General features: G+C 38.9%; 1 protein-coding gene across 1 annotated transcript in view; it reads left to right on the plus strand.

The window, feature by feature from the left end:
- Positions 1–19,733: 19,733 nt before the first annotated feature.
- The window catches only part of LURAP1L (leucine rich adaptor protein 1 like), a 44,844-nt gene continuing 41,084 nt past the window's right edge, over positions 19,734–23,493 (plus strand). The window contains exon 1 of the mRNA XM_058565794.1: positions 19,734–20,689. Within this exon, the coding sequence (XP_058421777.1) occupies positions 20,387–20,689 (303 nt within the window). The 5' untranslated portion in view covers positions 19,734–20,386. The remainder of the gene's footprint in view (positions 20,690–23,493) is intronic.

Genomic DNA, 23,493 nt, shown 5'->3' on the forward strand with positions numbered 1-23,493 from the left:
ATTCATGTTATCTGCTTCTTCTTTGGTGAGTTTTAGTATTTTTGTCGCTTTCAAGGAATCGATCCACTTCATCTACATTGTTGAATGTATATTCATAGAGTTGTAGAGTTGTTCTTAGTATTTCCTTATTAGTATTTTAATGTCTATAAAGATATATCTTCTTTCATTACTGAGAATGATAATTTTATCTTTTCTCTTTTTTTACTTGGTCATTCCAGTTGGAAGTTTATCAACTTTTTTTCTTTTCTAAGAAAAAGCTTTTGATTTCATTGAATTTTTTTCTCTATTTTTGTCCTGTTTTCTATCATTTCTGACTTTATCTTTATTATTTAATTCTTTCTTCTTTCTTTGGGTTAATATAGCTCATCTTTTTCTAGTTTCTTAAGGTAGAAACTTAAATTGTTGATTTGAGACTTTTTTCCTTTTTAATATAAGCATTGAATGCTATAAATTTCCTTCAGAGCACTGATATATCTTCATTCCATACATTTTCAAATACTGTATTTATGTTTTAGTTCAAATCAAAATATTTTCTAATTTCCCTTGAGGCTTCATCTTTGAACTCATGGATTATTTGGAAGAATTTTTTCATTTGGGGATTTTCCAGATATCTTTCTGCTATTGATTTCTAGTTTAATTACACCCTTGTCAGAGAATATACCTTTTAGGAATTCAATTCTTTTACATCTGTTAAGGTTTGTTTTATGACACAGGATTTGGTCTATCTTGATGAATGTATCACAGACACTCAAAAAGAATGTATATTCTACTGTTGTTGGGTGGAGCGTCCTATGAATATCAAGTAGATCCAACTGGCTGATGGTGTGGTTCAGTTCTTCTTTATACTTGCTGACTTACTGTTAATTTGTTTAATCAATTAGTAAAAAAGAAGTATTGAAGACGTCACAGCTAGAATTGTGGATTTGTCTATTTCTTGTTTCAGTTCTGTAAGTTTTTGCTTCATGTATTTTTTGTGTGTGTGTGAGGAAGATCGGCTTTGAGCTAACATCTGACAATCCTCCTGTCCTTGCTGAGGAAGACTGGCTCTGGGCTAACATCCATGCCCATCTTCCTTTACTTTATATGGGACGCCGCCACAGCATGGCTTGCCAAGCGGTGCGTCGGTGCGCGCCCGGGATCCAAACCCACAAACCCCAGGCCGCCACAGGGGAGCGCGCGCACCTCACAGCTTGCACCGCCGGGCGGGCCCCTGCTTCATGTATTTTAAAGTTTTGTTAAGACCACACACACTTAGAATCATTAGGTCTTGGTGAACTGACCCTTTTATCATTATGTAATACCCTTCTTTATTCTTGGCAGTTTTCCTTGTTCTGAAGCCTATTTTGTCTGATATGAATATATGCCCTCCAGCTTTCTTTTGGTTGGTGTTTGAATTGCATCTTTCTTCATCCTTTTACTTTTAACGTGTGTAATGTGCTTAAATGCAATGGAGGATGTTGATTTCTTATAGTTGTTTTTGCTGTTGTTTCAATAGGCTTGTTAGATTCTCCACACATTTTGACTCACATTCTGTGGACTGTGGTTCCAATATCAGTTCGCTATGCAAAGCCTTTGCCATGCTTTTGTATGTTTCCTGTGTGCCCACCACCCAGTAGCCAGTCTGGGACCTGGACTGTAGTCTACCCGTAGTTCAGTTCTCAAAGCATTTGCTGTGTTGTTTAGCATCAGATCCACCCGTGGCTCAAGGGTGAGCCCAAGAGCTCATGTGCATTTATGGAATCACTTTCTCAGGCTGTCTCCTCCATCCACTCTCTCCAACACTCTCCAGCTCTGAGGCCCTCCTTTCTGCTCTTCTGCCTGGAGAATCAAGGTTTGAGTTTCCCTGCTCTACTGCACACTCCCATGACTCAGTAGGCCTCTGGGGCCTGGTTCTTTGAAAGACTAGAAGAGTCACTGATAAGCTTCAGAGGTTATGAATCTGCTGAAATTTTAGGCTAATTTTTGTATAAATGTTCATATATACCTTTCTTTCTTTCTTTTTTGAATGAGTGTTCCCTTAGAATCATCAACTTCGTGTCACCAGTGATTCACAGTATTAAGAATCTTCTATCAGGGGCAACATAGACAGGAAGCAGGAGCACAGAGAAAGAGACTATTTATTTTCCTGGCTCCGAATGTCCACGTGGCTTTTGACAAGTTACTTTTCTAGGCTTTCACTGTCTCTTCTGGAAGGCCTGAAAATCTCTGCTTCTGTGGTTCTGGAACTTTACCTATTTTCAGTCTTCTCTTTCCAAATCAGGTCCTATAGCCCAACCTTTCAACCTCACTTTTGCCAATACTCCCAACTTCTTTGCTCAGTTTTTTAAATTTACTCCTACCAAACTAGCAAAAAATCAAATTAACCATCCTTGTTCTTCACTCAACTTCATTCCTACTGAGGCTGTTAGATAAAGTCACCCAAACTTTTATATCCGTGCTTAATGGTCTGCCATTCAATTCCACCCTCACTGCCTCTTAGGAATTTATCAAATGTTTTCCTAATCAGCTTCCTTTTCCTTTTCTCCTATAGAAATGTCCAATAGAATAGACTAGACTTTCATCTCCTGGCCCAATGACTATTATCTACCTATTATCTATCTATCTCCTGGCAATAGTGACTATTGTCTGACTATGCCTTAATCTCACTTTCTCAAATCAAGTTCATTAGAGGAAAAGTGCTTCAACACCCAACTGGATAGCCTCTTGCCTTTCCGTAAGCAGTGAACTACGTTATTCTTTGTGCACTCTATAACTGAAGAACTCACCATCTGAATGCCAGAACTGGCCCTCAATCAAAGTGGAAGATGTGTCTTTAGTTGCCTGCTGCACTCTCCTCTGCTTGAAGTTCCTTTTTCTTTCAGCCCTTAGCTCAAGCTATGCACCTGACCAGAACCCCTAGGCTGGCCTGCTCTCTTGTATAAGATGGGAAATTATTAGGCTAAATGAAATCATACTGAACCGCTAAAGTCATATCCCTTCAGGGAGCATTTGCATTTAAATTAACTTGTCGAGGCAGGTTACTCCTTTATCTTAATTCTGGATTCTCTGGCATGCTGACGCCTGAAAAGAGGGGCTAGTATGAGGCAGAGGCACCCCTAAAATAAAATAAAAATCTTTCTGCTAATGTAACGAATTGAAAGTGAGAAGACTATTTTGTCTTGTTTGATTGGGGTAAGGAGTCTGTATGAGTGTGTGAGAAAGATAATTTGTACGTTTTGTTGTCCACAGTATTCTAAGCTTCAAAATACTTATAAAATCAGATGGAGAAATGAATGACAGAAATTTATTACATTTCCTTAAAATGCATCTCTCATTTACCTACTCAAACTGAATCCATAAAAACTCTTCACAAGGGGCCAGCCCTGTGGCCTAGTGGTTAAGTTTGGCATGCTCCTCTTTGGCAGCCCTGGTTCAGTTCCCAGGTGTGGACCTACACCACTCATCAGTGGCTATGCTCTGACAGCAACCCACATGCAAAATAGAAGATGACTGGCACGGATGTTAGCTGGGGGCAAATCTTCCTCAAGCAAAAAAACATCACCCTAAGCAACAGATGTTAGCTCAGGGTGAATCTTCGTCAGCAAAAAAAAAAAACAAAAGAAAAAAAAATTCTTCACCAGCTGTGTGTGGTGATAATATAATAATGATCTGCAATGATTTGTAAAACATTTCTTATTCTTCAGTCATATTTATAGTCTTACAAGTACAAAGAAAAGATCCATTTCACCCACAAATAGCTATTATAACTGATTACAGATAAGTGTTATATATTTTTACTTAAACTGTAGAAAAGTGTTCACAAAGTGTTTTATGTAGAACAATAGTCTCACAAAGGTTTCTGAGAAAAAGGGAATCCATGGCTATATAAGTTTAGGAAAAGCTATAAACGATATCCCCTCTTGGAGATTTAAAACGTGTTTGACCACATAAAAGGTTCAGAGTGGCTCTGCAGTAAAGAAATCTAACTTTTTTTGGCAAAACTTTCCTCAGATTGATTAGACTACTGAACTCTTCTTTTCACATAACGCCCATTAACGTTGTGAGCCAGTATATTGCATAGCATATTTTGGGAAAAATTCTAGTAGACTCTTTGCCAGTTCAGAGGGATATATTCTGCAGCTTTTACAAATCCCCAAATTCATGAAAACCACTGTAGCATATCATCTCTATCATAAAATACACAAACGTTGATCCTTATTGAAACAGGAACTGAAACAGTTTGTTGAGTTGTTTTTCCTGCCCCTGTGAGGAATGCATCGTAGATTCATTCATGTCATAAATCCCAACTACCCTCCACAGAATTAGGCATTAAACTCTGCACTTATCCCAAACTTCTTTGGTTAAAAACACTACTTTTCTTATCTTCTTTACTTTTTCTTCATTTCTCTCGCAAGGATTAGCAGAGGATAATTTGGAGGACAATTTCTGTCTCTGACACTCTCTTTCCCCTTTCTCCCTCCACACACACACATACATACACACAACTTTTTTGTGTGTGTGTGTGAGGAGGACCAGCCCTGAGATAACATCTAATGCCAATCCTCCTCTTTTTTTTTGCTGAGGAAGACTGGCCCTGGGCTGACATCCGTTCCCCTCTTCCTCTACTTTATATGGGACGCCGCCACAGCATGGCTTAACAAACGGTGCGTCGGTGCATGCTGGGGATCCGAACCTGCGAACCTCAGGCAACAGCAGCGGAGCGTGTGCACTTAACTACTTGCACCACCGGGCCAGCCCCCATACACACAACTTTTGTGTTTTTGTTTTATTTTGTATTCTGTGAAGTAAGAGAGAGTAGAGTAAATTGTGGCCCAAGGCACTACATGCACATAAGCAGAAAAAAATATGCAAATATATATAATCAGCCTTACTTTTGAACCCATAATGATCTGCTGGTAGAGCAGGAATTTGGGGGAACTGTTGGTATCATATTTGAGGTGGTTTTGGAGTCAAATAGAAATGGCTGGATTCTAGGTGACCTTAAGCAAGTTACTTTATTTCCCTGGGATGTGCCGTCCTCATTTGTTAAATGAGATGATAATAGTTTTTGAAGACTAAATGAGATAAGGTATGTAAAATGCCTGGTACCTAGTAAGGAATCAAAAGGCAGCAGTAATCATGTAAGGAACAGCCTCATGGCAGAAATGTCATTAAAATCAGTCTTAAAAATCACGTGTGCCCATGTGTACAGAAATCAAGACTCAGAGTGTGTTTGATTTTATCAACACCTTTTGCAAGCTAGTTCAGATTTATGCTACATTACAGGTTAAATAAACATCTATTGGGATACTCTATTCTAGCTCTAAAGAGAGGATGATATTCTCTGACCCAAATTCTGCACGAGTCTTCTTTTCTGAGTAGAGGCTCACAGGACATAATTTTACATATGTCTCCATATCTTGTACTTCTTCAGGTATTAATAATCTTTTCCTTTGCTAAGATATTGGACACCAACTTTCTACCGATTCCTATATAGGTTAGCACCTAGTAAGTATTTTTTAATAAAGAAATGAATATTACATGAAATTACTGATAGTATGAAGAGAAGGAATTTATAGCAATGACTGACAGAGAAAGAAAAAATAAATCCTACTCATGTACCCATTTTCCTAAACACAAGTTACTCTTTTTTTTCTTTTCATATCCTCTATTTGACCTCTCAAATACTCTTTATATGACTCAAAATAAAACAAAGAGTGAACAAAACATAATGGTAGAAACCCTTCACGATTAATCTTCTTTTGTTCAACTTCCCTGTCTTGTGGCAGTGAAATGAGACAGAATCTCTCTGATGCAATGTGTCACAAGTGGCAGAAATACAATACTTGATGCATGGTCATCTCTCTCTCTCTTACACACACACACACACAGATGGAAACCCGTAGCACAGTAAATGGTGTTTTGTGTGACTGAAATCAAACAAAACACAAACAATGGCTGGATTACTATGACAACAGAGTTCATGCCATGGTTTCTGGGAACCTTTGGCAACTGTCTTTAATTTTAAGTATTTTCTCTGCTTCCTTATATCATGTTAGCAGTTCTGTGGGCCTCAAAATGTGTGCCTTGGCCATTTAAAGGAGTTTCATTCATTCTGTGTACTCCTAAGCATATAGAAATAAGGCCACAGCAAATGAGTCACGCTCAGGGCTGAGCCAATTCACAAACTTCACTCAGCGAGAACCTAGAAGATGTTCTCATGGTCCTATAGGCCGTGGAAACACCGGTAGTGAGACTGGACTGATCACCCTTTCTTAAATTAATTACCACAGAATTCCTAATTTCAGAGGGGGACAGTGTGGGTTTTATGTGTTATTATCTTTCCTTTCACGGAGAAAAAACTCTGATTTTTTTCTGAAATAAGATTTCTGAAATAAGAGGTCACTTTTCTTAAACAAAATTGTTAGGTAAGATCAATTTAACCCTTCAAACAATATTGTGAGGTAGGTATTATTAGCTTTATTTATAAATGATAAAAATTGGATTCAGAGAGGTTAAGCAACTTGTAGCAAACCACAATTTGAAACAAGAGAACCTAGATTAAAACATACAGTTACTTTGAAATCCAATTCAATTCCTTCCAATTTGGACCTTCCTATGCTTTTTGCTGCATTCATGAGCATGGTTCAGAAAATAATGTTTCAGGAACATCTTTGCCTAAGAAATACTTAATGAGGGCAAACAGTACAACTAAGAACAGCGCTATTATTGTCAGCCTCAACTAGGTCTGTGTATATATATGAGAAGGTAAAAAAAGTCAGTGTACACTTTTGAAAGCTGATAGATGCATTTAAAAAGCAAATAATAATCTTCTCTCACAGACATCTCCAAAAAATCTTAATGGAAAATGGGAAGATGTGCTTGTTTTGATCCCAAGTCACAATAAGGATTCTTCTAACATTACAGAAAGATACTTGACAGATTATTTAATCCATTTATGTTTTGGTTTTCCCAACTATAAAATCAAAATTGTACAATTTGGGTGAGTTGTAAAAGGAATTAGTAAGTTGATGGTGATAAACTTAAATGCACAATATTATTGGCTGTACTGTTTAATGCTTATACACAATCAACTGACAATCCTTCATTGCCCAGGTCAGTTCCAGATGCTCTAGGAGATAAAAGCAAACATGTGACACATGCACCATCCTGGAGAAGCCTACCAGGAGGTTGGTGAAACAGAATTCACAGACGTAAAAGAATTAGAATGCACTAGAAGACAATAAAGAATCAAATAGTATGAAACATCTTGCCCCCATCTAGCCACTATTGTTAGTCACATTTTTTCTCCAAACCAACTAAAGCCCCATTTACTCTGTGAAGCCTTCTCTGAATTTTCTTGCTCATAGCTTCCTTCCTTGATTACTTTTTATTTATCCACATTTTTGTCAATTATCATATATATTTTAATTTTTTAAATTGTTAATATATAACCTGCTTTCCCAACTAGATCATAAGTCTCTTGATCAGGAATCATATGATTCTTTCTTGTATCTTCCAAGTCAGATGCTTTGTTTTGCACAATGGATGTACTATTGATTTTCTTCCTGATTGTCATAAAAATGATGACAATTGTTAGTGAAGTATGAATTCACAGAATGGAGCAACCACAAGGGTAACACTTGCATGAAGTTGTTATGTTACAGGCACACCGGATGCACTTGACTGTGAGTTCCTTAAGCACAAGGATTATGTCTTTTTCATGTTTACCCCTTGTTTTTGTCCTAGTATGATGCCTGACACATGGTAGACATGGCAATGTTTGACAAAGGAAGGAAAGTAGAAGGAGAAGGAGAATTGAAAGGAGGGAGGAATGAGCCTGGGTATTGAAGAATGGATTTGAATATGAGAAAAGGGAATTCTAGACAAGAAGGACATTATCAACAAAGGCAGAGTGGTTGAAATCACAGTGTGTGAGTGTGTATGTGTCTGTGAAACTATGCAGAAGTTATTCTAACTGCAACAAGAAATATACTTTGTGATGGCACGGGACATTATGCTGAATAGGTAAGATATTTTTCATGCTGTAGAGGTCATAATCTAAAAGTTAGAATGAATAAATTTAGAATTGGGGCTACAGGCAACGGAGCCATTATAGGTTCTTAAGATGACAAAAAGCATTTTTAAGAAAACTACTTAGAAACAGCGTCATGCAAGGTAGATGAGAAAGGAAACCTTAAAGAAGGAAAATCAGTTTAGATCCAGTTGTGATAATGTAATCACGGGGTGATGAACCTGAACTTTAGCAGGGTCACCAATATAGAAAATCTTCTTATTGAAAAAAATCAGTGGGGTCTGATAATTAACTGAACGTAAGAGTACAAGAGATAGAAACATAGTGAATATTCCTAAACTTCTAAATAGTGAGAGAGGTTGAGCTCACAAATTGTGGTGCCATAAATTAAAATAAGGACATACAGAAAATAGCTGGTTCAAGGAAAATGACAGATTTGATTTTGGACATAATGAGTTTACATAGCATGAGGTAGTAGAAAGAACCTCATATTAGAGACAAAATAAGCAAAGCCTCTCGTTCTGTGCAGAGCATGGAGAAAGTACTTAAGATGTTGAATTATTATTTTCAAGTCACTTAACATCTCTGGTTATTTATGTTTCCTAAAATATTAAAAAGGCACATAAATTCCTGCTATAATTACCACCTTGTGAGGATAAAATAAGATAGCGATCGTTATAATTCTTGGTTGTTGCCAAATCCTACATAAGTTATAAATCAGAGATCAGAGGCAGAGGTATAAATTTTTGCCTTATCCATATAGAGGTGGGTTATCTGCTCTTTCTAGGATCTTACAGAGGAATGTTACTCTCCCATATCCATTTTCAAAGGAGTAGAAGGTAACAAAATTGCAGTGAACACAGGATTTATTTTTTGAAAAATCAAATCCTAGGATTGGCTGAGCTCTCTTCTGCCAACCAAGTACCTCTATTTTCCTAACTATAAAATAAGAACAACCCACCCCCTACCCAAGCTTCAGCAAACACAAAACAAGGAACTCTGAGTAGATAGAAGAGGGAGAAAGTGGTGCTAGGTGACAAGGATATATGGGTCTCTGAATTATAGCAGATCTACAAAAAGGTAAAACCGAGTAGAAGGAAGGGACCTGATTACAGCCGATTTTGATTAAAAGGGGAGAAAGCATTCAACAATGATTAAGCGCATGGACCCTGGAATCAGGCAGAAGAGTGTTTACCTTGAGATAAAACACAGCTCCTAGCTGTGTGGACATGGGAAAATTGCTGAAGTTAGCTAAGGCACAGATTGCGACACGGGCACAATAAGGGGACCTACCTCCTAGAGTTGTGAAGATATGATAAAATACAAAGTAAGTACTCAATAAACACTAGCTAACATTGTTAAAAGGAAGTAGTGTTACATCTACTTTAATCAGCACAAGGACACCACTAATTTCTAATCTTAAATTTAAGAACAAAAATAAAGAGAGAGAGAAAATGGAAGAGAGGGAGAGGAGACAGCAGCAAGGATAGATAAAGAAGAAATGCGATAAAAATGAGAGAGAAAAGTGACAGGAAAAAGTTGAAAAAGACAATGGTAAAGGGAAACAGGGACTTATGGTTTGAAATTGCCATCTATTGTTCCTTTGTCATTGAAATAAAAGCAGAACAAATAAAATATAATTCTGAATGAAACTGGAAACAAATGTTAATGGAAAACTCATCAGAAAGCTTAGTTGGAGAGCAGAAGGATAAGGGAGGAAAAGCCTTGGTGTTGGACATACAGGAATTGATTAAAAGATAGAGTGAAACATCAGTTCTTCTAATTCTTTCCTGGGTCTTCTTTTTTCACATTTCTATAGCTATATAAAAATGCTTGTTTAAATAACGTGCATTGCAAGCCTTCTCAGTCAAATATGGTTCGGTCTTTATACACTATTTTAAACAAAGTGCACTTATATAATTAGGAATGGTACTATAATACAAAACAAAGATATTATATTACATCAGGAAACTTAAGTTCTATAAAACAGAGGCTACATTCCAGCAAACTAGGAAATCTTTTTTTTATAATCCCTATTCATACACAATTCGGAATGATGTAATGCCAGGTTATATATCAACTAAGCCATTCTTTTAATGAATCTCTGACTCAAATGCCTGAGGAATCTGTCTGGGAGTTGATGGCAAGTTGAAGAAATGAATAAACTCTGTGTCCGAACTATCTATTATAGATTACTACAGTTCTCACACAAGAACCAAAAATAATTCAATTTAAGATGCTCACATTATGCTTAGGAAATGAATATTAATAAAAGATGCAAGTTCATTGAGTTAGTTAATGCACTTTTCTTGTGAGTTGAGAAATCCTTCATACGGACTGAGATTTACAGGTTTTGTGACCAAAAGATTTTTGAAAACTTTTAATGTGTAAGACATGTACATTCAGGGTTGGCCACAGAGAAAATTGTGTAGTAGCTGCAGTTATATTTGATGATACATCACCTCTCAACCCTCTCCCCACCCCACACACCCAGATGCACATACCCAGGGACTCATCCACCTCTCCCGACACAGGGCTCCCAACCAAGTCCCGACTCTCTAGTTTGGCTTTGACCTCTTCCCATAATATTATCTTGTATCTCAATTCCCCCTACTCAGTTATTTGCTACCCGACGTGGCATAACACAAGCCAGGCTAAAATGTTCCTGAACATTCATGAATTGAATTCTTTTCTAGTTAACATATTTGACATTGAAAGGTAAAATTAAAAAAATGTTTGGTGGTAGTGTTGTGGGGAAGATAATTTTTGCTAGATCATTTATTAAAAATATAGAGAACTCATTATTTTAGAAGTCATGTGCAGTTTGCTTTTGACTATTTTATTCCACGTTGTATCAGGCAATAATCCTGACCAGTTTCTAGAGTTATCCTTTGCTCTCTACTTAAAGGAGTTATTCTAAAACCACATACTCTGCCAGAGTAGGCAGCCTCCTTCGCTATGAGAGAGGTATAGCACAAATCTGCCATGAGATAGCCAGAGCACGATAAGATTATTGGCCCTATATCAAGTTAGGGTTTTAATATTTAGTATTAACAAAGGCAGTTTAGAAAATTTCTTATAATTAAGATCTACAGTTATTGGGTAAATGATATTTTTCCTTGTTAAAACACTCAGGATTCCCCTTTAAAAATATTCCACTTTATTTCTTTAGGGTTAAAAAATACCCAGTTGTTATAGAAAGTATGCATAAACATTTAAGAAAAAATGGAAAGCACTAAAAAGAAATTTTAGCAGCACTCTTTATAAAAAGAGTTCTTTTTATAATGAAAGTTAATAAAAGTAGGAAAGCACAAAGTTTAAATTAAAACTTCCCATAATCTCACCACACACGGATAGCTTCTTCATTATTTGATAAATCTGCATATATATTATATATGACTTTCGGTGACTATTATATACTTCTATGCATATGTGCGTATGTGTGTATGTGTATATGCATATATATATAGAAATATGTATATATTTAAACATGTTGCTGACACCTGCATTTTTTTATTTTTTATTTTTTTCAATTAACAACATATTGGCAATATTTCCCATGCCATTAAGTATTCTTCTATCACCTCCCTTTTATTGGTTGCAGAGTTGTCCAAGCTATGGCTATACATAATTTATTTAACTAATTCCTTATTGCCAGACTTTTACATAGCAGTTTTTGCTTGCCCAGTTGTTTTTCTTTGAGATTTTATATTGAACTTATTTATAAATAAACGTCTCCACATATTGCTGATTACCTTTTTAGAGATAAATTCCTAGCAAATGAATTGCTTAGTCTAATGACATGCCTAATTTTAAAACTTGATCACTGGCCCTCTAAAAATGTTACTAATTTACATGTACACCAACAGTATATTTAAGTCATCTAGATACAGTCACAACCCAGGTGTTCTGAAATTTGAGGTAAGTTAATTAATCAATAAATACTTTACTTTCTGTTTTTCTTGCAAAGGAGTTGTAACAACCTGCTTACGAGTAACCAAAATCTGTTTTTCCAGAATCTCACTATTCCCCTAAATCATCTCTAGCACAAAACCAAAAATGAGAGAGAGAGAGAGAGAATAAGAATGAGAAGTGTTTCTGCTCCAAATTTCTACACAGCTGCCAGAGTGACCATACCTGTCTGCATGACACTTAGGTGTTCACCTGTCAGAAGCGCGCTTTCGCTCTAGCTCTCTCTCTGCCCCACCCCTTTTCTTTCTACCCTCACTCCCTCTCTTTTTGAGACCATATCTTGTGCTGACTCCTCAGATATTTATGATCACACCTTTTCACCTGACCCCCTAAGAACCAGCACTGACTCACAAACTCAATCCAAATATGAAGTGTTTCTGATAAAGCACAATGAAATTGAAACAGAATTTAGCAATGTTCTTAAAACATTTAAGTGTCTGAACTACCAAACTATAGCCTAAGGTGATAAGACAAATGTTATTATGGAATTGAGAATTAGCTATGGTAAAATCAGCTACAACACATGGATTGGGTATAGGAATATCACAAAAAGAGGGAAGAGGTTGAGCAACTGCCCTCTCAGCTGTCTTTTATCTTCTGGAACGGCAGGATGCCTTGGGCTTTTTATTTTCTCCTGTGAATTTTCCATGCCCTTGGGGATGGCCAAACAGAACTGGCAGAGAGAAGTTTCCCTGGTCAAGAGGTCATAAGCACCTCTGCCCAGCCCTGATTATTGCACAAGCTTTCCTAGGGCACCGTTTCATGATTGCTGTGCTCCCCCAGCTCCATCCTTTCTTTCAGGGCCATCACCTCGTGAACCAAAGCATTAATTCCGAAATCTGTTCAGATCTGGGCTCTACCAAGTGCCAGATTCTATCTCAAATACTGGCCTGTGCTGGAGGAGAGAGTGATAAATTTCAAAGGTGGAGAATGGGAACTGCCTTCTAGAACATCCTAATGTCCTTTAAATGATTTATTGTAAATGATTCTTCCATGAATGCACCTATCTTCTGGGTTTTTTTTTTTAATATATTTTATTTTTTATCTCTACCACACTTGGAATATGAATGCCCCAAAAGCATCAGAAACAGTAACTCAATGTTGGCTTCTTAAAAATATATATTTGGGGGCCAGCCCGGTGTCATGGTGTTTGGGTTCGTGTGCTCTGCTTCGGTGGCCCGGGGTCTGTGCGTTCAGATCCCTGGGGGCGGACCTACACGCCACTCGTCAAGCCATGCTGTGGCGGTGTCCCATATACAAAGTGGAGGAAGATGGGCACAGATGTTAGCTCAGGGACAATCTTCCTCACCAAAAAAAAGAGGAGGATTGGCAATAGATGTTAGCTCAGGGCCAATCTCCCTCACCAAAAAAAAAATATATATATATATATATGTTTAGCAGTGGAACCCCTTAACAGTTCTGAAAGAGGGCTAATGCTCATCTGTAGATAATGGAAACAACATGAGTGTGGGAGTAAAACATAACTTGGGGCAAATCCCAGCTTCCCTACTTGACGCCAGTGGAACACAGAGCAAGTGGTTTCACCTCTTGGAGATTCAAATTAATCTTATGAGAGCAGGGTTAATATCATTTGTTTCTCTGGGTTGTAAAAGAGTAAACGATACAAAACATATAAAGAGTCTGTCATAAAACAATGTTTAATACATAACAGCTCCTCTTGTAGCCAGCATTTTTTCCATTTCCCCCATCTTATTTTGTCATTGTGATTTGTGCTGCTCTGATTTAAAAGTGTTTTTCTATTTCAAAAAAGGTTCTTGCTGATTCATCAAAAGGATATAATAACCAGTAACTGTCTGCCTTAATATTTTGAAGACATAATTACAGTATTTATCTTTTATATAAGGTACATGTAGTCAATATGTCTCATTATGGTCACAAAAGTATTCTCATTGAATTATACCTACTTCTGAAAGAAAATCACATTGTCTCTCTCTCTCTCTCTCTCTCCATGCAGCAAGGCTAGTTGATAGCTTAAGAAGGCTAACTCTCAACTCTAGAGTAATGCTGTTAAGTTGTAACACTAAGATCTGCAATTCTAACATGGAGAGTTCTTCAGTTTTAACTCCCAAAGAATGCTAACTAATTGATGTGTGTCTTTACATAGACTCTTTTGTGATCTTTTTAAAATTAAAAAATGCATAACAACTTTTGTTCCTCATTTTCTTCCTCCCAAGACTTCTGAAAGGCAGTTCTACCTTTCTTTCTGTAACACTGAAGTTAAGGAGAAGCTAGAAGCCTAAAGTATGGACAGGAATTGTGATATTCCTAAGAAATTGCCAGAAATGGGCATGGATCATGAAGCCATGATACTCAGGTGGGAATTCTATGGCATGTGCCACATCTACGGATCAAAACCCTTATAGAAAATCACAGTTCTCTCTAAGCTTCTTAAACACCATCCTCTCTGTTCGTGTTCATCATTGCTTTTCTCTACCTTCACTGGGCTTCTAGTTCAACATGCTTAGCTTACATGTTGTATAAAATCAACACTTCGAATAAAATCTGTCAAATCTTTTTCAAATCAATTTCATAAGATTGCCTCTAATCTAGGACATAGAAATAGGATATTTCTTTAGGCCTATTATGTTTATTTTAATGTTTATACTATACATTCTTCAAGCCCACCTCAAATTCAATTTTAGAAATCATCAAGGTATTTGGTAAAAGACATCAAAGGTGGATTACATGAATCATGACCATGACTTTGCCACTGGATTGCAGGATAGGGATGTTTCTGTGATTAAAGTTTTCTAGCCTATAAAAGCATATTTAAAAAAAAAAACACCAACAGCTATTATTATCTAACTCATAGGCGATTATAAATAAAGGGTAAACTAGCCTTTCATTTTTAATAAATTTTTTCTGATTAGCAAAACTCTGTTTTCTATTTCTTCCCTGTGGCTTTAAGCCTACAAAGCTGCCTCCCTACCTCACTGCCAAATATTAAAAAGTACCAAATAAAAAGAAGATTCCAATCCTCTTATATTATTCACAGTCTCATATCCGAAGTGCACACCTAAGACCGAACATCATTCCACAGTGTTATGGGTTGAATTGTGTCCCCCAAAAAGATACGTTGAGATCCTAACCCTGTGATACCTCAGAATGTGGCCTTATCTGGGAATGGCGTTGTTGCAGTTTTAATTTGCTAAGTTAAGATATACAGGACTACGGTGGGCTCTTAATCCATTATGACTGGTGTCCTTATAAGAAGAGAGAAATTTGGACAAAGACACAGAAGGAAGACATGCAAGAGACAATGGAGGCAGAGATTGGAGGTATGCTGCCACAAGCCAAGAAATACCTGGGGCTACTAGAAGCTGGAAGAGGCAAGGAGGGATCTTTCCCTCAAGGCTTAAGAGGAAGCATGGCCCTGTCAACATCCTGATTTTGGACTTTCAGTCTCCAGAACTGTAAGACAATAAACTTCTGTTGTTGTAAACCACTCAGTTTGTGATACTTTGTTATGGCAACCCCAGGAAACTAACACACACAGTTTTATGAGTTCCCTAATCTTCCTGCTGCTGACTTTGGGACTCATTTCCCCAATTATCACTTTGCCTAACCCTTCGACTTAAAACTGTACTGCTTTTTCTGGCTTTGAGTTTTTATTTCCTTTTTTAACTATATAATTAATGATCATCCTCCAATATTTTAGGAAACAGAAGTGTACTGGAGCCAGCCCATACCAGTTTGCCAGAGTCAATTATTAAATTTTTAGAAATTTTCCAAGCCAATTGCTAAACACAGCCATTATTATAAAAATTACATTGTATAAGCTTTAAATTAGGTAAGTTATACTAAAACAAAGGTAATAAATCAAAACTCATCACTTCCTAGTTATTTGACTACATTTTACACTTTATCTGTGCTCTTGAGGTTATTTATGTCTAATGTGTCTATGTGGTGGAAATGCTATATGCTGCTGTGTTACTGCCTGTCTTTTCCCAACTCATGTTGGTAGCTTGAAATCAGCCATGGTGGGAGTATTTATACCATGAAAATTGTCAAAAGCTACAAATCAGCTATGTTTATATTTTCAGAGAGCTAGTTGTAAACATTTACCAGCACACCATTGAAATAACCCATGAATCCGTTCGTAAGCCAAACTGGGATGGCTACAGAGGAATAGACCAAGATTGGCTTCACTGAAGAGATCTCTTTTCGAGGCCCTGCACTGAACCTTTCAGTAGGAATTCAGAGCTTAGGAAAGCAAGAGAAAGCAAATAAAGGACTCTATTACAAATAATGAAGGCAGAGAGATTGACAGGGATTGTGAAGACGGGATAAGGCAGACTTAGACGCTGGTGACCTACTTTTAGTATTGTCTACTAAATCTCTCAGGGAAGTCTTCAGCTCTGATTATAAATATTAATTAGATTCCAATCAGAGTACTATTTAAAGGATCTGTGCTCCTAGGGAGAGACATTTCAGATAGTTATGATAGATAGATAGATAGGCATAGAGATATAATGATACAAATGGCTATATATATATGTGTGTATGTATATAACATGTATAAATTGCTCAAGCTGGAGATAGACTAGATACTTTCACTTGGTAAAACAGACCTAACCCAGCTACAAAATTATAGGTGAATTAAATGCCTCTATAAACAGGCAGGATTAAACCTTTGTAGCTTTAGCAGATATGTAATTCCACTGTGTATGGATAGGATCAACATTCTTTAGTTTTGCTATGACATCTTCCCTGTTAAGGCAATCATCAGCTGAACAAAAATATTTATAGGAACAGGACCTCTACTCATTTAAAACAAAGATTCAAAGAACCCGATTCCCATTAAGTAGTTACTTCCTAAAATTCATATGGGTAATCTGAGGCTGTTAGCTGCTTGGTATTATCCCACACTTTGGGGAGTGGAGTTTCAGGTTAGAGACTCTGCCCCAGTCCTTGAACTCTGTGCCAGCGAGAGTTGAGAATGCTGCAAACTTTCAATCAGTGCCAGAGAGAAGGTGGAAGGCCGTTTTTCTTTTAACCACAATGCCAGCAGCAGATTAAGGAGTGGCATTACTCACACCATACAAAGTCCTGCTGAGTCTACTTTTGCTTTAAGTATGTGTCTGCTACCAGGAAGTGTTCTAAGTGTGGAATGTGTGAGGCCTGCATCACATCACTCTGTTTTTGCGACTGAGGCATTCTTTTGAAACCTGTCATCTGAGTCCAACAATGTTCCTATTTAATTAGCTTCTAGGAGTTTTTTAATGATAAATAAGAAGCTCCCTTTCCTTCTTTGTGAACACAATCCAACTGGGGAAGAAACTCAGTGTCTTCAAGTTCTCCATAGTTTAATACTCACTCTTAGATTCCTTAGGCATTGTAAATGGAAGAAAAGGAAAATCTAGCTCATACATAAGGCAGTCAGAAAACGAAGCATGTTATAAAGTAGTCTGGATCTAAAAAATTATATCACAAACACAAATAACTTAGTAACTATTTGTATAATTTTACTTTTCAATATATTAGGCTTGGGGAAACACCCTGAGTTTAGGTTGTTGCTGGCAGACGCTAGTAATTAAGGAAACAGGAAGTGGTTGGAGGTGGAAAGAAAGGAAGGAGCAGGAAGGGCTTGCTGCTAAGAGGGAGGGCTCAGCGAAGTATACAAAAGTTGCTCTGAAGAGTTTTTCTCTATTTTTTTCTCAGTTCTGCCCATGTATCCTCTTCTACTTGTTGAGGACCTCAGTCCCATCCCAAACCTCCGTCCTAGGCCCAGTACTACAAGTTCTTGTCAAATAATTTGCCAAATCAAGACGTGTAATTAGCAGACAAGGCTAACAATTAGCATTTGGTTAAACCTCTCACATATTGTGTTTTAAATCATAGAAGAATCTTGAAAACAAACAAAATATATTCTCAAGACCCAAAGGTAAAAAGACCCTTATTTTTACACATTTTGGGTAAAAAACGTCCTCAGATTAGACCACATAAAGCAGCAATGACAGGGCTAACACAATCTATTACAGTCCTAATAAGAGTTCTGTGATTCTAATATGTTTTGGGAATTAGTATTTTGGCATTCAAAATATCTCCATTTTAAACTAAAATGTCATAAAACATTAAACTGGGAATATTTAAAAGGCTTAACATAACTAAGCTTTTCTTTAAAAGTTTATATTTGTTTTATATTGCAGGGGCACAAAGTATTACTTTACATATAGGTCATATTTTTACCTTCAGAGGAGTTTTCTCTGTAGACATTTAAAATACAAAAAAAAAGTTTTCTATTTTTGTGTTATGTTCAGTATCATATACTAATTTTCCTGTCTGTGATAGTAGAAAGTGTTCCTTTTGTGTACAGTACATTGATGATAATTTGACAATACACTTTTTTTTTATTGACCAAGTTCAAGCTAGAGATTACATTTGTAAGCTACTCTTCTCAGCCAGGCCTATCCCGAACTTTGTAAGGGTTTTATAACAAAAAACTGTTCTTGACTGAAACGCAAGCCTTGCATGATTACATGTCACAGTGCAAATCCAATGAGTTTGTGGTTTTCCAAATTTAGGACAAAGCCTGTCGTTTGATCAGCGACTTGAGATTTACTCTTGTTCTCCTTTGATTCCATAAATGGTTGTTCCAACTTTAAAATGAGCCACTTAATTTACAACTATTTTCTTCATTTCTTTTTAAGAGGGAAATATAACATACAAATTTCTGGCATGTTGACAAGAGAACTTCAGCAATTTTTCCTTGACATGAAATATTCATTCTAAAGGCCCATGTTTCCTATCCGTAGATGGCCTAGATGAGGCTATGTTAAACACCGACTCTGAGATGCATCTGCCTACGTGCTTACAAGTGTAAAACCTGAGTGATCTCTCAGGAAGGGAGCCCAGTAGGGACCAAGACCACAAATACTTATTTGTCCCAAACATAGAGGGGCCCATATTTTGAAGTATTCCAATGGAATCCCAAAATTAGAGTTTACTGGACTGAAAATAGTATTCTCTACTTGACGATTATTAACACAAACTCAATGCTGAATCAGACCTATAATCCACGTAGCTCATAGTAACTTACTTGGTAGAAGTAACTCATCAAAAGATGGCATGCTTTGAGTTTCACCTAAACAGTTGAAAAATATAGACAAATTATCAAAGACGACAACTTTTTCACTAGTAATGCTCAATATTTTTTCCTTCATAGTTAAAGTAAAAGCATCTCAGCAACTTCCCCCTTTTAAAATCCACCCTATCTCAGTAGTCATATAAATTATTCCGGCTGTTTAATTCTTCACTTCTTGCAGTGACCTATTGTAACATTTGGTAAAAATTAATTTTGGTCATACATTCTCATTGAATTTTGGGTGAAATACTGTCATTCTTTCTATTAGTATAAAATTATTAGGAAAGGCTTCTAAAGCTGGATTTTTTGCCGAACAGGAAGATGGGGGGATGGAAAACGATACTACGTTTAAAGTCATTCTTCTGCCTCTAATTTTTGTTAACTTGTTTTCAAGGTTGTAGCGACCAGGCAATTTAGCCGGGAAAACTGAAAATCTAATACCCGTATTAGGTACTCCCAATTAAAGCAGGACGCTGAACCTGCGCCTAGCAGCGGGATTGGGAAAATTTCTGTGGCTCTTCTTGCCTGTGATATACGGTACAAGGGTTGGCCCTGGTTTGGTCCACCTGCCAGCGGAGTTTAAAGTTTCGGAGCCTCGGAGGAACACAATGACTTGGATCAAACAGCCTAAATGGGAAGAAGGGTATTTCTGCTGCATCAAGGAAGCCGTTAAACTCCTGCTAAGCTATTTGTTTTTTATGCGTCCATGCACAAGACTGACCTCCTCTATCACTGACCAGAGATTATTTCTGACAATCCAGGATTTTCCGAAAGCTTGGAGACATATGGCTGGAAAATGAAACGACCCTGGAGTGTGGCCACATCATTATTTTGTGTCGCGTGGTACCAGATGGGCAGTCAGTGAATGGTGCGGGGATGTGAATGGACAGTTTTATAATGTGAATTTTTTCCCCCATAAAGCTAAAACAGACTTCATTTCCCTCTCTTTTCTTTTGCTCTACGGTACTTGCATTTTCCCCCTCTCTGCAATATCAATTAACTCAACTTTACAGTGGGGTGGCCAAAAATGAAGAGGATGAAGCCATCTCTATAATCTTAGTAAGTGTTGGAGGAGCCGCAGCGCTCAGGAAACTGCGGCTGCGACCCGCCGCGTCCTGCGCGGATTTCAGGGTTGATACAACGCAGACGGTTATGGAGCGGACCGAGCACTCGCTCCGCCGAGGATAGAGACCCGGGCGCCGGGAGGGGTCCGCTGATCTCGCGGCGGCCTTGGAGGCCGCTGCTGCCTCTCATCCGCCGCGTTTTACTGACATTATTCTCATTCTTGGAAAGTCATGGAAGACAGCCCGCTGCCAGATCTCAGAGACATCGAGCTGAAGCTGGGGCGCAAAGTACCCGAGAGCCTAGTGCGCTCTCTCCGTGGGGAGGAGCCGGTTCCCCTGGAAAGGGACAGGGACACCGGCGGGGGGAGCGGCGGCGGTGGCGGCGGCTGCAGTAGTAGCAGCAGCAGCTGCAGCTTCCCTCCCTCCTTGTCGTCCTCCTCTTCGTCCTCCCCAACCTCTGGCTCCCCACGACGTAGCCACTCCAGCGCACTGGAGAGGCTGGAAACCAAGCTTCACCTCCTCAGGCAAGAGATGGTGAGTGTGGTGCGCCAGCTGTGGGAGTGGGGGCCCAGAACGAAAGATGGGGCGATCGGAAGATGGGACTGGGGAGAGAGGGCGACCGGGGCTGCAGAGCTGAGGGCTGGGCGCGTGGGAAATGCGGGGCAGGGGAGCGCGCAGGGGGCGCGCGTCTGGAGACAGCCACTGCGAGGCTTGTTTACCCTGGACTTTGCTCGTTCACGGTTTGCTAGGACAGCAGAGCTTGTGTACTTTCTGATAGCGCCGACTGGGTGCTGCGGCCCGCGACCGTTTAGCTGCCAGTCTGGAGCCTCCCGGGCACTAGCTCGCGGAGGGTTTGCGGTTACTGCGCCCATCTGGGGCCTGCTGTGCGCCGTTCACACTTTGGGTTCAAAAGGTGGCTCAGCCCACTGCTCTTACTGCAAAAGTACTTCCTGGTCTGCCGAGAGGTGGCGCGGCGGGGTCCCTGCGGCGCTCCTGCCTTGCTCACTCCTCTTCCACCACTGCCGTCCCCGCCCCTTGGCGCAGCAGCTGTTCCAAGGCCACTGTTGAGCTGATTTTCCACAGCTGGTTCTGAAAACAATGGCCCACTCGCCCTTGCTGTCCCTTTGAATAGCTTGTTTCGCTGTTTTGATCCAAGAGAGCAGGTGATCCCTAGGCCCAGGGATTTGCTAAGGACCACTTCCTACCCTTCCCCCTCAGTCCTCAATGTCCAATTGTTTTCTGTGCTGTTTGCAAACGTTAGCCTAAGAATAGGACAGGGGACTAGAACAGGGTCTGAGAATACTTGCTGTTCCGGATGTGCTTAGACGGAGACACTTATTTACTTGTCGTGAGCTCTAGGGCAAGTCACTTCGCCTCTGTGGACTGAAGTTTATTTGTGCAATGAACTAACTGGTTGGAGGAAATGATTCCTTCTTAAATCCTTTGAAGAATATGACCACACAGCAACAACATTTTCTACCAGTCTGGAGAGGAGGAAGGTTGCAACAGAGGGCCTCAGTCACCCGGAGGATAGTGAGAAGGATTTTCTTCATAAATGACCCTGTCTACTGGCGCTTTGCATTAAAAAGAAGTAACCAGAGGTGTTTCCCTAGCTCCTCTCTCTCTGCAGTTGCAACACTCGGGAGGGAAAGAATTCCACAGCATAAAGTAATCTTGGCAAACATATTTGTGCAGAAAGCCAGTCTTCAGGGATCATGTCCTATGTTCAGGATTTTCACCACACTATCTGCACAGGCTCCAGGATATCACTCTAAAAACCTCTCTCAAGATCTTTAAAGCTGGTCTACCTAAGGACTTTAAGTTTTTATGTCTCATGTACCCATTTTCTTCCCACTAGGAATGTTCCAGATGTTGAAAGTGAATATATACATATATTCACACACCTATATATGTATAGGTGCTTTTGTGTGGGTATATATTCATGTACCATGTGTAATGCAAATTATTCTATTACGATATTCACCTTTCACTGTCTAAATGCCCACATACACACACAGGTTATGCATATTAGTTATTCAACAAGCATTTACTATACCTGGTAACTAACTGGGTGCTGAGAATACAAAATGAAAAAGTCACAAAGCCTGTTTAGAGCTATCAAATCTCTTGCACTCATTTGCCATTTATTATCTGTAGTATATAAAGCCAAGTGTGTGGAAGAACTCTGTAGGATAAAAACAATCTGGTTATTTTCAACTAGAGACACTTTCTAGACTTACCTATTTTTCTTAATGAAAATGTCATAGAGTTAATAAAAATCTGTTTCCCCAAACCAGATTTTGCCATGTATAATGATTATGGTATACTAATAAGTACATTTTTAAAAAGCAAACAGAAACAGCAACAACAGCGGCGGCAGATTGCTAAACTGACCATTCGTTATATTTTCTATGTGAAGCATCAGTATCTATGGACCTAGGAGAACTTATGCCAGAACAGATGTTTTGGGTTCAACTTTGTACCCTAATAAAGGTCTCCACTGAGCAAATGATAACATTGGCTCTGGGAGTTTAGAGGGAAAAGATTGAAAACAGGTATATTCCTTTGCCGATAAGACAGTTTTCTCCCTTTTTCCATAAGTCTTGTTGGTGCTAAAACCCGCAGCTTCATGGGCCGGCCCCGTGGCTTAGCGGTTGGGTGCGCGCTCCGCTGCTGGCCGCCCCGGTCCAGATCCCGGACGCGCACTGACGGACCGCTTCTCCCGCCATGCTGGGGCGGCGTCCCACATACAGCAGCTGGAGGGATGTGCAACTATGGCATACAGCTGTCTACTGGGGCTTTGGGGGGGCGGAAATAAATAAATAAAATTATAAAAAAAAAAAAAACAGCTTCAGCATAATTGCAAAGCAACAGATTTGTTTTTATGTAGGCTTGGCAGTTTTGTTATAAACACCAAACAGATGCAGTTCTGCAGCTCTTCCTGTCTCCTCCTAGCATCCCCAGGCAGAGAAGTTGGGCTATGACGTCTTACTGGTGATTTTTATGTTCTTTTCCATCCTCTACTATGAGCACTGAGTTAACCTCCTTGGATTATGCATGACCCCACATGTCATGCTTATTATTTTGAGTTGTTCACATATTTTTCTTCTGGATGGTCTGGAATTATCAGGCTTGGGTCCCGCCCTCAGAACTCCCTCCTAAGAAACACTTTAGCCATGCACAGGCCTTTCTAGAGACTTCCAGGAATTAAGCCTCCCTTCTTTTCCTACTGGAATGGATGTGTGTATACACTGACAATTCAGCACAGCCTTACAGGGATGTAGTAGTCTCAACACTTAAAGTCCTTTACATGTACATGATTTTATTATTGTCTCTCT

This window comes from Diceros bicornis, chromosome 22, assembly GCF_020826845.1.
Source record: "Diceros bicornis minor isolate mBicDic1 chromosome 22, mDicBic1.mat.cur, whole genome shotgun sequence".
Taxonomy (NCBI): Eukaryota; Metazoa; Chordata; class Mammalia; order Perissodactyla; family Rhinocerotidae; genus Diceros; species Diceros bicornis.